This window comes from Canis lupus, chromosome 22 (genome assembly GCF_003254725.2).
Source record: "Canis lupus dingo isolate Sandy chromosome 22, ASM325472v2, whole genome shotgun sequence".
Classification (NCBI taxonomy): domain Eukaryota; kingdom Metazoa; phylum Chordata; class Mammalia; order Carnivora; family Canidae; genus Canis; species Canis lupus.
Window position 1 is genome coordinate 57,497,640 of NC_064264.1, and position 14,463 is coordinate 57,512,102.

The window sequence follows — 14,463 nt, forward strand, 5'->3', positions numbered from 1 at the left end:
GGGGAAGGGCAGAGGGAGAAGGAGAAGCAGAGTCCCTGCTAAGCAGGGGGCACCATGGGGGAGCCCGACACAAGGCTCAGTCCCACAACCCTGGGATCATAACCTGAGCCGAAGTCAGATGCTTAACCAACTGAACCACCCAGGCACCCCTCGTTCCAGGACGTTTTCATCCCCCAAATGGAAACCATACCCATTAACAGCCACTCACCCGTAACCCCTTCTCCACTCTGACAACCACTGTCTGCTCTCTGTCTCCGTTTCTACCCCTGATATTTCAATTAAGTGAAATCACACAATATGCAGGCTGTTATCTGGTTTCTTTCACTTAACATAATGTTTTTAATGTTCATTCATGCTGTAGCATATAGTACTTCATTCCTTTTAATGACTGAATAATATTCCACTGTATAAATATAACATGCGTGGTTTATCTGTCAGTCCATTTAGGAACACTTGAGTTGTTTTCATCTTTTGGCTGTTGTGAATAACTCTGCTATGAACCTCATGAACAAGTATTTGTTTGAGTACCTCCTTTCAATTCTTTTGGATTTATACTAGGAGCAGGATTGTTAGCGTGGTAGACTGTGTGTCACATTTTAAAGAACCATTAAACTGTTTCCAGAGTCACTGAACCATTTTACTTTTCCACTTGCAATGTAAGTGGGTTCCAATTTCTCTACCTCCTTGCCAGTACTTATTTTGATTTGTAAAATTTATTGTAGTCATATTAGTGAGCATGAAATAGTACCATTGCGGTTTTATTTGATTTGTATTTCCCTAATGATTATGATGGTTAGCATTTTTCATGTGCTTGGTGGTCATTTGTATATACATATATACACATTTCTCTAACTCCAGTCTTTTAAAGTTTGTCCTCTGTATTTATGGGCCTGTTGGATTAATTTTTTTTATGTGTTATGAAGTTCAACTGTATTCTTTCGCATGTGGTAACCAGTTGTCCCAGTGAACATATTTGCTGAAGAGACTATTCCTTCCCCTATTGAATGATCAGGAACTCTCACTGAAAATCTGTTGAGCAGGGGTGATTTGGTGGCTCAGTCGGCTAAGCATCTGCCTTTGGCTCAGGTCATGATCCTGGGGTCCTGGGATTGAGCCCCACATCAGGCTTCCTGCTCAGTAGGGTGTCTGCTTCTCTCTTCTCTGTCTCCCGAAGAAGCCCTACTTGTATGCTCTCTCTCTCAAATAAAAAAAATAAAAAAAATAGATAAAGAAAATCTGTTGAACATAGATGTGGGGGTTACAGGTTCTGGATTCTCAATTCCATTCCACTGGTCCGTACATTTATGCCAGGACTGCACCTTTTTTTTTTTTTTTTTAATCTATTTATTTGAGAGAGAGAAAAAGAGCACAAGCACAGGAGCTGGGGCAGAGACAGAGAGAGAAGCATACTCCCTGCTGAGCAGGAGCCAGACACAGGCCTCTGTCCCAGGACCCTGAGATCATGACCTGAACCAAAGTCAGAGGTTTATCTGACTGAGCCACCCGGATGCCCCTGTTTTGATTACTGTAGCTTTGCAATAAGAAAAACAAACAAACAAAACAAAACAAAACAAAACAAAAAACAAGAAAGAAAAACAAACAAACAACTTTGCAATAAGATTTTAAATCAGAAAGTGTGAGGCATCCAACTTTCTTTTTTTCAGTTTCAGTTTGTTTTGGCTACTCAGAATCTCCTGTAATTCCATGCAAATTTTAGGATCAGCTTTTCCATTTTTACAGAAAAGGGCATTGAGGTTCTGATAGGGATATATCACAGCTTTTTGATATACAAAATGTCCTGTCTCTTGTCTCCTTTGCTCCCTTGGACAGGCATTTTTATTCTTTCTGCCAAAGAGTCATTATTACTTAATAACCAGCATTTCAAAATGTTAGTACTCATTATTTTTTACAATAATATAGCACATTTTTTATTTTATAATATTTTAGAATGAAATAAAACACATAATAAAATTGGCAATAAATGTGCAACCATGATTTATTAAAAGTGAACTTCATGTAATCACCACTTAACAAAGTAGACCATTGCCTGTACCCCAAGAAAGCATGGTTGTTTTATCATTTGAAAAGTACTGTGGGGCATCCCTGGGTGGAGCAGCGGTTTGGCGCCTGCCTTTGGCCCAGGGCGCGATCCTGGAGACCCGGGATCGAGTCCCGCATCGGGCTCCCGGTGCATGGAGCCTGCTTCTCCCTCTGCCTGTGTCTCTGCCTCTCTCTCTCTCTCTGTGTGACTATCATAAATAAATAAAAAAAAATAAAAAAAAAGAAAAGTACTGTGATTTTCTGCATTGACCAAACAAAGGGGCAGTAACCATATCCAATAGATATAGAACTTCTATAGACCAATAAGAACAAAATACTGAAATATACCATAAAATATTGGGTAAAAGAGTGAGATTAGGACCCACAGAAGAAGAGAATATCCCAATGACTAATAAATTTACCTAAAAATTCTCAACATTGTAACTCATCAGCATGCTGCAAATTAAAGCCTGTTGCCCATAAGTATGGCTCCATTAAATAGCCAATATTGATAAGAATGTGGAATAATGTGAAGACTAGTTATATTGCTGGTGGGAGTATAAAATGGTACAACTGCTTTTGAAAACTCTGACAATTTCTAAGAAATTCACATTTATACATACTCTGTGTCCCAGCAATTCCATGTCTAGGTATGTGCCTTATAAAAATGAATGCATTATTTTACAAAAAGACTTGTGCAAGAATTTTGTTAATAGCTGTATTCATGATTGACAATAACTGGAAACAAATCCCATGGTAGATATTTTGTTCTTACATCTATTATCTATTCTTGGATCAATGCTCAAGAGTTTTAATTGTGATAGATTTAATGTATGTGATACCTCCCCGTGTAATAATTCACTCTATTTTTAGCTCACTGAAGAATTAAAGCATTAAAAAAAATTGTTCAACCTTTCTGGTTGTCTCCAGGGAGTCAGTTGCTCCAAAATGTCTAGTCTGGCACAGAAAACTTTACTTCTATGAAATTTCACTCCCCCGCCCCAGTTTTTTAAAATAGGGCATGGAGCCCAACATGGGGCTTGAACTTACAACCCTGAGATCCAAGACCTGAGCTCAGATCAAGAGTTTGATGCTTAACTGACTGAAGCCATCCAGGTGCCTCTGAAATTTCACTTTTAAAATGAGTTAAAAATAATGAATATCTGTGATACAGTTGGAATTCACAAAATATCCTGCACTCAGTGTTTTGTCTGTCAGTTTACCTGGCAAAGAAGGCTGGAGGGGAAATAATGAAAGAATAAAAGACTACATCTACACAACCACCAATACATCAATGGATATTCTACGATGCTCTCTACATCTGTCTTCTGAGTTTATCTTTAGGTAGTGGTCAATGACAGATATACTCAGCTAGTTGTCTCCCCTTTGCTTTACATTTTTTTTTTTTTAAAGATGAAATTGAAAAAAACTGGCTTGTGATGATTTTTTTTATTATTATGCAAGTAAAATTAACGTAACAATTCTATTCATTGCTCATTGCTCATCGTGGTAAGGGAATGTTGATCCCCTTCACCTGTTTCTCTCATGTCTCCATCTCCCTTTGCCTTACTTTTAAAAGAGGGTAAATATTTGTTTTACCTTTTATTTCAAGTACACTGCATTTTATTAACTTTGAGGAATGTTTGTATTATTCAGTTTCTGTTTTTACCATCCTCACACATAAACAGTATTCTAGATTAGCAGTAATATCAATGCTGTACCTCATTTTATTTATTTATTTATTTATTTTTTATTTATTTATGATAGTCACACAGAGAGAGAGAGAGAGAGAGGCAGAGACATAGGCAGAGGGAGAAGCAGGCTCCATGCACCAGGAGCCCGACATGGGATTCGATCCCGGGTCTCCAGGATCGTGCCCTGGGCCAAAGGCAGGCGCTAAGCCACTGCGCCACCCAGGGATCCCTGTACCTTATTTTATTTATCACTTTTTGAAAATGAATCAAAATTTTTTTTGAAAATGAATCAATTTTTTGAAGCTAAGGCTACATCTAAAATTTGAAATATAAGAAAAAAACATTTTAAAGTTATGTAAGATAAATTGACGGTGGATTAGAGAGAGAGAGTAACAAGTGAAGCATGTGTTTATATTGTGTGCATTCTAGATTTACTTTTCCTACATCTAGGTGTGAAGAAATACGATGCAGTTAAATATGTGTTGTTTAAAACTGTCACTTTGGGTCTGTTGTGGACTATTTAGAGAGTTAATGATTTAGGATTGGTTTAGGAACACTGGCCACACCTGATCCCTCTGGGGCATATACATCCCAATAATACATGTTAGAAATTCTGTAGAACAGGTGAGTTTGTAGAAGCACTTTTTTGAATATCTTTTCAGCTCTGGGCCAGTGAAGGCCTTGAAGTGGGGAGGGAGGGAATGAGTTACAAGCAACATTTAAAGAGAGAAACAGCAAATAATTTTCTGAGAGATTCAGGATATCCAGGCAGTGATTCAAGAAGAACTACAGATCCCTCTACTGTGTAATACCTTCTTGTCTGTGTTCTGTCTTCACCTATGGGTACCTGTGAGATTGTAAACTGTACGAAGGCAGGATTTTTTTCTATTTTTTTCTCTGCTGCAGCTCCAACTCCTAAAGCAGTGCGTAGCACAGAAAAGGCACTCACTGGATATTTGTTGCATTTGCAGCTGCTCCAGTGGGCTGGGTGGGGATCCGCATCAACTTGGCCATGGGAGTCCTGGAGCTCAGTCTCACAACTTCCAGATTTTAGGTAGATCCAGTTTTAACCAAGTTGAGTAGAAAGCCGAACTCTTCAGCTAATTGCAAACTAAAAAAGGCAAAAAACAAAAAAATCATTGCAAAGTGATATAAAATTGGCCTTCGCTCCCTGAAGCCTGGTAGGTCAGCGGGACTTGGGTGGGTCTCAGCACACATGATGACATGGTACCCCTAGCTGATGGGTCTGTAGTTCTCTTACGAAGTATGGAACCCTGATGGGGCCTTGACCCTGGGGCTCTCCTGTTCTAGGAGGGTGGCTGATAGCATCCCTGAATGGCCTGTTGATGCATATGGACCTGATCCAAATCTGAAAGCATCCTTTTAAAGTGTTGACTGAGCAGCCCCCCTGAATACAGATCCCAGGCAGATCCTCACTGCAAGCTCCAACGCCAACAGGGATGGAAACAAGCTAACCAGCTCTTTGGATATTGATGTCCACTGCTTCTCACCCTTCCCAGTATTATAATCATCAAGGTGCTTTGACCTTAGAAACATATGGACAGTTGGGCGTGTTCTTGACTGACTCATTTTAAGACCAGTGACAGAACAGGGTACGTATATATTTCTAAGTTATAGTAGCTGTTCTAAGCATCCTGAACTAAAATTCACCTTGGGTGGGCTTGGCTAAATATGTATTTTTTGAGAATAAGTTGTGTGCTCCGAGCGATACAGCATTAGAGGCCAAATTCTCAATGCCAAATTAATGGGAAAGGATCTGACATGAGTTCTTAACTTTGCCACTAATTCTCTTGCTCAAAGCGAGATGTTTGAAGGTAATTTTCTGAGATGGTAAAATCCTAGCAGCTTTCCTCAAAATGAATTTTGGTGGCCATCTGCAGCAGAGTTTCCTTTAGTGTTTGTTTCAAATGCATGGTTTCTGATCCCATTCCAGAACACTTGCATTGGAGTATCCGGAGGTGGCTGGGGCTTGATTCTTAAGGGAGGAGAAATAGCCCTTAAGGGTGCAAAGTTTTTCTTGGGGAAGACAAACATTAGCTTTACCATGGTTTGTTGCCCTTCATAGGACCACTGCATCTGAGGAGATGGACGGAATGTCTGTGGTATTACAGGTTTATGGTGGAGGTTGATGGGGAAGGGGTGATAATGAAAAGAAGTTTGAGAATCACTGAACTGGGATCCCTGGGTGGCGCAGCGGTTTGGCGCCTGCCTTTGGCCCGGGGCGTGATCCTGGAGACCCGGGATCGAGTCCCACATCAGGCTCCCGGTGCATGGAGCCTGCTTCTCCCTCTGCCTGTGTCTCTGCCTCTCTCTCTCTCTCTCTGTGACTATCATAAATAAATAAAAATTAAAAAAAAAAAAAAGAGAATCACTGAACTAGAAAAACCGATTTTAGGGGCACCTGGGTGGCTCAGCTGGTGAAGCGTCTGCCTTTGGCTCAGGTCATGGTCTCAGAGTCCTGGGACTGAATTCTGTGTCGGGTTCCCTGCCCAGCTGGGAGTCTGCTTTTCTCTCTGCCGCTCCCTCTGCTTGCACTCACACTCTCTCACATAAATAAATATTATCTTTAGAAAAAAAAAAAAGGAAAATCTGTTTTTCAAAAATCTTCATGTTGTTCTTAGACATCCTAAAATTTGGGTGCTACTTAGGGCAGGAAATTTGTATGGTAAGTGGGACTGCAGTGCAGATAGACATTTCTGTGGTGTTAATAATATAATCTGTCTGTTCCTTCTTGCTGCTTCCCTTCTTTATTGCCATAATGATAAGATAAGCCTTTTAAAGCATCTCTTAGAAGATCATCAATTGTTATGGAAATTCTCCCATCTACATTTTTGGAAGTCTTTGCATTGAGGTTTCAGTTATCGTTTCAGGGAGAAAGGAGCCCGCCTTGGGTTTTTTGTTGTTATTTGTTGTAACTTTTTTTTTTTTGAAATTAAATCAAATTTACAGGAAAGGTGAGCAAACAAAACAAAGTACTCCCATACACCCTTCAACGAGGTGTACCACTTGCTGACATTTTGCCACCCATCCATTATCCTTTCCTCTCTCTGGAAAATGCCTTTGCAGGGCTTAAAACAGGGCTTAAATCTTAAAACAGATTTAGAACCCCTGGTTATGCTGTGTTTCGCTTGTCCTTCCCTGTATTGATCTTAACTGTGAAATCTTTGTGAATATAGACCCACAATCATCATGAGAAACACATGAGCATCATCAAGGGCTGTGTAGCCAGATATCCATGTGGATTCCTAGGGTCCCCAAAGCAGTTACTGTCACCGAGTTGCTCAGTGTGCTGTGTGATATCATCACAGACAAATCATGGTTATGTCCAGAGACTCCATATGAGGACCAATTACCTGCTGGACTCTTGGGGTTGGTTATTGTTGGTGATGGTCGGGACTTTCAGTGGGGGCAGCTGCATATTCTATGAAAGCTCCTTAGCAAGTTTTCTGGCGTATTTTCATCCATTTTCTGACCCCAATAGCTGAAGATTTAGAGACTGTTTCTTTTTAAATATCAAATCATGCCCCCTACACAGACTTCTCAGTGGAGCTCTGTGGCAGCTTGATGATGAAGCCACAAATATACAAGAAATGCTGAATCAGTTCCAAGCAGTGACACTATAAAAGGAAGCCTCAGCTTCATTACTCTGGTTCCCAGATGGCTGTTTTTCTTTTCCTGCGGATTTTATTGTCACTGAAAGACTTGGAGTAGCACTGACATTTTACTCGACTGGCAATTCACATCTTGTTATTCCAAGGTTGCTACAAACCTGGAACTTTTAGGGAAAAGTATTTTAACCTACATTTGGGCAGTTTTAATCAGAAGGCATTAAAATGGATTTTCATTCCTCTTGTGATTTTTTTTTTCCTTTTGTGATCTTAAAGTTTCTCTACCCCAATGCTTATCTTGAGAATCCTTGGAGTCTTGCTGACCACACTGAGTTCTACATCTACCAGCTTACCGTGGCTTGGGGGCAACACAAAATCTATCAGTCTCAGTATCTTTCTCTTGGAAACAATGATAAGATCTGCATCATGGAGTTGGGAGAATTAAAGTAATTCTTATAAATCTAATTTACAGCCCAAGCACTTAGCAAAGTGCTCAGTGTGTGTTAGTTAGCGTTGGAAAAATGTGCCTGATATAGGAAATGTTGAGATATGGAGCCAATGGCCAAGAATTTTTGAGATGTCTTAGGTGCAAAGAGCTGGTTTTATTATAGCAGGGGGACAGTAGCCGTGGGCAAAAGAGCTGCCTTGGAGTCATGAGGGGTGACTGATTGTATACTTTCAAGTTGGGAGGGGGTTAGGGGGAGCATAAGACTCTAAGGGATTTTGGAAGCAAGGTTTCCAGGACCCTGAGGGGACTAGCTGTTGTTCGGAAAAAGCCATTTATTACTGTCTAATAAAACCTTAGTCATGAGATCCTTCAGATGTTTATCAGTAGACCGTATGCTTGGGGGATCATCGCTGACATATATCTTAGAAGGGGGGTGTAGAGATAAAAGAAATTTCCAAAGGATTTTTACATGTTAGAGTAGATTTACAGAATCCTGGAGGTTGGGATAATGTTAAGCTAAGGTTGCTGTTTGCCCTGAGCAAAGTGTCAACATGAGGCAGCCGAGCTCCTAGAGGAAGGTCACTGCCTGTAGCAAGGACCTGTCAGTGGTCTGGAAGTAGTAAGGAAGTTTAATGTTTCTTTTGCCTTTGCTTCCCACATCATACTGTCTTCTTTTTTCAAAATTCTCTGTTATGAATGAATTATTATGCAAATGGCATTTTCATTATGTCTTTACATCTAGCTACTTCACAATGTCCAGTTTTAACCCTCAGTAGAGACATAGAATTTAATTTAGCTCACTCTACAGCTTGTGTGTGTGTTTATATGAAAAACATTCCTGGATTTTGTCAAGAGCTGATTTTGTCTGCTTCTTGAGTGCCCACCATGGTGTCCAGCGGCAACCCCTTTAGCATGTAGTCTGTGGTTCTGACTTAGTTCTATCTGATAATGTAAACAGCCCTTGGGGAAAACAGCCCTTTTATCTAGGGAAAAAAAAATATGCTCAAATTGTCACCACTTCTTTCTTCCTTGGGTTGATGGGTGGCCCAATTAAGAGGAGTGGGACTTACTTACTGTGGTAAGTTCTGGAGTTCTTGGGGGTAGTGTCCTTCTCAGTCCTAAACATTCTTGGACATGTTCCTTATCGACCTCAGGCTACTCTCTGTAGAGTGTTGACCTTGCCCTTCCAGCCCCTGAGAGCCAATTGTTAAAATTTCAGGAATTTGTCAGTTGGTTGTGAAACAGTTAAATAAATTCTATGGTAAAAATTAAAGTACAATTAGGTAGATTGTAATAAAGAGTAATACTCACAGTGCACTTGGTGGCTTAGTCAGTAAAGCGTCTGCCTTGAGCTTGGGTCATGATCTCAGGGCTCTGGGACCAAGCCCCACATCAGGTTCCCTGCTCTATGGGGAGTCTGCTTCTCCCTCTCCCCTATCCCACCACTCATTCTCTGTCTTGCATGCTCTCTCTCTCTCTCTCTCTCTCAAATAAATCAAATAAAGCATTTAAAAAAAGAATAATACTCAAGATTTATCACTTCCTAATTAGTTTACTGCATTTTTCTCTCATGCCCTTGAAGGTCACATGCATGTCTTCTTTTCTCAACCCTGGGTTCAGTGACATCACATTGGTAGCTTGAGATAGGAGAATCACACCATGAAAGTTGGCTTGATTTATTGTCTTATGCCTTGTCTAGAGTTAAGTTTTGGAGGACACGTTCATTCAGGCCTAAACTTAACAAATGTGTTATATTGGAACCAAAAATGTGATATAAATGTAATATGATACATTGTTCAAAAACCATTATCTTACTTCCACAGATGTCCCTCCGGTCCTTGATAAATGGGCAATATCTGACATGCTTCATTGTTTCATTTTCATCTTACTCAGGAGCCAGCAAACTTTCTGTAAAGGGCCAGATGATAGCTATGTTAAGCTTCTTGGGCCACATAAAGTCCATGTTGCTCATTCTTCTTAGATTTTTGGTTGTTCTTTATTGCTTCTTTTTCTTACACACCCTTTATAAGTGTAAAAATCATTATTAGTTTAGACGCTGTATAAATTCCACAGCTTGATTTGGCCTGCCAGTCAGAGTTTGCTCACCTCTGGCTCTACTCATTAATGTGTGAAAATATCTACCAAAATGTCAAGGTCACATGCACTAATTGTAACCACAGATTGGCTGTGGATATAAGAGTTTAACAAAAATCATCAATAGTATACTGTGAGAATCAGTTGGCTCTATGGCACTTACAAGACTGAGTATTATATATTTATTTGTAAATTGTGGGCTCTACAGCCTTTATATCAATAAAATGTGTAATAAACTCATCAGGGCATATCTATTTATCCATCTATCCATCCCTCTGTCCATCCATCCTTCCATCCATCCATCTAAGACATCTAGATCTCCATCATCCTGGAGCATTCACCAGTATACCACTGTGGCTCCCCCTCCTCCTGTAATCACCCATCCATGTTTTGCATCTTACAAACTGGTGGTTTCCCTAGACATGGGGCTGGTGCTCCATAGACCCCTCTCTTTGCCGTGTGGCACCCACTCTGCCCCAGCCTGCTTAGTCTGTCCCGTGCCCTCAACAACAAAGCTCTGCACCTGCACTGCAGTGGTTCCTACACCCCACTGCCTGATCCTGAGTCTGTATTCAGAATTTAAACAGATGGTGGGAGCAAGAGACTCCTTCTAGGCTTTGTGTTGCCCCCTCCCTTGTCTTAGCTCAGCTGCTATAACAAAGATGCTACAGATGGGGGTTTAAGCAACAGACATTTATTTTCTCACTGTTCTGGAGGCTAGAAGTCTAAGATCAAGGTGCTGGTGGATTTGGTCTCTGAGGAGGGTCTGCTTCCTGGTTTACAGATGGCCTCCTTCCCATGTCCTCATGGGACAGAGTGAGCTGTGGTCTCTTCATCCCCATACAAGGCAGCCAATCCCACCAGAAGGTCTCTATTCACATTACATACCTCATTCTATCTAATTATCCCTCCAAGGGTCCCACTCCTGATACTATCTCCTTGGGGATTAGGCTTCAACACAGGAATTTGGGAAGGACACAAATATTCAGTCCATAACAGTAAGGTAATGAGTCTTTTCCTCCTTTGTTGGAAACCCTGTGATCCACTTTGTTGCCCCCAACACGGTGTCCGCGTCCTATAGTGTGATGTACCGTCCCCTCCATGACCCAGTCCTCTGAGCCATAATCAGTGTTCCCATCCTCGCACTCATCATTCTTCATTGCCTTCTGCATTGAAGGCAATGCCTTCTCCACCCCTTTTGTGTTTGATTTATTACACACTCCTCCTCCAAGTGAATTCTGCTAAATCTGTGTTGTTTATATCCTACACTTATATTCAGCTTTTAAAAATCAGAGGATTGGAAAAAAAAAAAAAATCAGAGGGTTGGGATGCCTGCCTGGCTCAGTACTTGAGCATCTGCCTTTGGTTCAGGGTGTGATCCTGGGGTCCTGGGACTGATTCCTGCATCAGGCTCCTCACAGGGAGCCTGCTTCTCCTTCTGCCTATATCTCTGCCTCTCTGTGTGTCTCTCATGAATAAATAAATAAAATCTTAAAAAATCAGGATCAGTAGTTGAGCATCTGCCTTTGGCTCACATTGTGATCCTGGGGTCCTGGGATCGAGTCCCACATTGGGATCCTTGCCGGGAGCCTGCTTTTCCCTCTAGTTATGTCTCTGTCTCCCTCTGTGTGTCTCTCATGAGTAAATGGGTAAAATCTTTAAAAAATTAAAAATCAGAGTTTTGAGAAAATTTAGAATAAACCTTAAGTTACAGATTCTAGGATATATTATTACAGGGTTTTGTGACAGAGTAATTATACTAGTAGAAATTGTTTGGAGCACCAGGAAGCATGACCAACATCTGCACTGTTGGCTCATTCACTCCTGTGAAGCCCCCATGACAGGAGTCCAACGATTGTCTGTTATTCCACTGGCAGGAAACTGAGATGCAGAGAAATCAGTAGCTCTTCCAGTGTAGCCAGGCCTTGTGGCCAAATCTGTGGAAGCCCAAGACAAGTGTATCATGACTCCTATTATGTATAATTCACTACACATGTGCATGGTGTATTGTACAAAAATCTGACAGCAGGGGCACCTGGTTGGTGCATTTGGTTGAATGTCTTAACTCCTTATTTCCGTTTAGGTCATGATCTCAGGGTCGTGAGATCGTGCCCCACCTTGGGCTCTGCCCTTCCCCCTGCTCTCTCTCTTTTTCAAATAAATGAATACATCTTTTTAAAAAATCTGAGCATTTTATGAATTTGTGCTAATAAAATCTGCTTCATATTCTATTTGTAGTGCAGGTGTTTTTCTATTAAAAAAAAAAAACTCCAAAGCCCTGTATTGATATTAGTTAATTCAAGATGAATAATTTCACTTGCTAATAAAATAAACATTTGGGTCAAAGTGCTATTTATCTTCTGAGGAAACCATCGGTAAATATATTTAATTAACTTTCTGTTGTTGACAATGGACTTTTCAAGATTAAGGGCGAAAAGTATATGAGGGAGCAGAAGTGGGTCCGTTTATTATACGTGTGCACAGAGAGAGCCAGGAATGGGAGGGAGAAGGGGCATCTGCAAACCACACAGCAGGACAGCTCCTAGAAATACAGCAAGGTCAAGAAAGACAAAGAAGGACTTACCTTCCTGGAAGTTCTCCTGATGGCCAAGGGGCGAGACGCCCAAGTAAGCAAATGGAGGCACCACAACATACCAGGTTACCCTCGATTCTGTAAGATTACTGTCTTTGAGGGGATCCCTGGGTGGCTCAGTGGTTTGGCTCCTGCCTTTGGCCCAGGGCGTGATCCTGGAGTCCCAGGATCGAGTCCCACATCGGGCTCCCGGCATGGAGCCTGCTTCTCCCTCTGCCTGTGTGTCTGTCTCTGCCTTTCTCTCTCTATGTCTATCATAAATCAATCAATCAATCAATCAATCTTAAAAAAAAGATTACTGTCTTTGAGAATTTTTTTTTTAAGATTTCATTTATTTATTCATAGAGACAAATTAGACTCCTTCAGTGAGGCAGGAGTTTGAGCCATTCCATTCAGGTCTGTGTTTTAATGGAAAAAAGAGTCACTGTTGCTTTAATTATAGTTTTTGTGGAAAATGCATGAATGGCTTTTTATTGAGACTCTGATACTGCTATTAACTGCAGAAACTACGATGGTGCTCTGGGGAATTGATGAGCATTTTTTTTGAGGCCTGTCCTGGAACTAGTGGTGAGGAGCATAGAATATAACAATCTCTTCCTGCTGGTGGCATTCCTTGTTATAATGGATTCACCTTTGCTGTCCAAATGGAAACACAGGTCATCTTCCAACTGTGCATTTATTCTGATAATTGGCATGTATTTTGACCTATTGGGCCTTATTAATTTAGAGTGAAATGGCTTTGTCCCACTGTCTTTCTTGAGAATGGTGGACACATTGCCTAGAGGCCATTGTATGATGGGATGTTTAATGTCCAAAGAATAAACTTTAAGTTGGTGGGTCTTAGTGAGATTTAAAAAAATGAAAGATAAGTGAACCAATGCTTCCATGAACCTCTGAAGTATTTTTTTTTTTTTTTTACTATTTTGCCCTACAAAGGATAGACAAACTAGACACTTTGAAACAATAAATGGTAAGAATGTGCTCCCCTTTCTGAATGCTTTGTGCAGCTGTAATAGGAAATTACATGGACAGACTGAGTTACAAGTGTGGGTATGAAGACAAACGCCACTGATCACATATACAGCAAGAAAGGTCAGAGGGTGGTTAATGTGTCCGCATTGGCTTTGACGGCAGTTTGCATTTGAGATATATTAATGAAAGGCTTGGGTTTGGGTTCCCGGGGTGGGCGAAGCACATACTCTAATTGCCTTCCCTTTTGATCTTTCAGCACTCCGGCTCCTGAAGGAGGGCGCGGATCCGCACACCCCTGTCTCCTCAGGAGGGTCCCTGCTGCATCTGGTGAGAACCCTTGACTGGGGCCGGCCAGAGAGGAGAATCAGTTCTGGGCTCAAAACTCAAGAGCTAAATGATCATCAAAACATGATGCTTTCAAATGATCAGGCTTGGATAACGAGCTGCAGTATTTACTAGTTGCTATGCTGGAGTTTGTAATTAATCTTTAACAAATAGTTAGAACTTCTGCCCTAAAGAAGAATCTTTTGAAAATGAAGCAAGTGAATTAAAAAATAAATAATTGCATAAGCGAGAAAACACTGTATTAGGCTCATGTGCCAGAAATTTTTACTGATAAAAGCCTTCTATTAAATTTTTAACTGAACCAGTAAAAGATGATCAGGAGAGAATTAGATCACATGACAGCTGCTTTTGGTCTTTTCTTTTCACATGTAACGTCATGCACATTTACTACTTTTGTGAAGTTTGAGGAGATGCTTAAGCTCACTGGGGTTCATTTTTCCCATCTGTGAAATGGGAATATGATCCTGGCTATTGTACTCAGAGTATTTATTGTGATGTATATACCTCACAGCATGCATTGTGATGATCAGATAGATATGAAAATAACTTCTAAGCTGTAAAGTGTCTTTGGTATGTTAGATATTGATCAATATATATGTTATAGTGTATGATTTATGATGCATTTGATATAAATTAATTTTTTATTCA

The 14,463-nt window shown here is 40.7% G+C and overlaps 1 protein-coding gene across 1 annotated transcript in view; it reads left to right on the forward strand.

The window, feature by feature from the left end:
* Nucleotides 1–14,463, forward strand: part of MYO16 (myosin XVI) — a 481,094-nt gene that overhangs the window by 61,459 nt on the left and 405,172 nt on the right. The window contains exon 3 of the mRNA XM_049099266.1: nucleotides 13,727–13,797. Coding sequence (XP_048955223.1) covers nucleotides 13,727–13,797 — 71 coding nt within the window. The remainder of the gene's footprint in view (nucleotides 1–13,726; nucleotides 13,798–14,463) is intronic.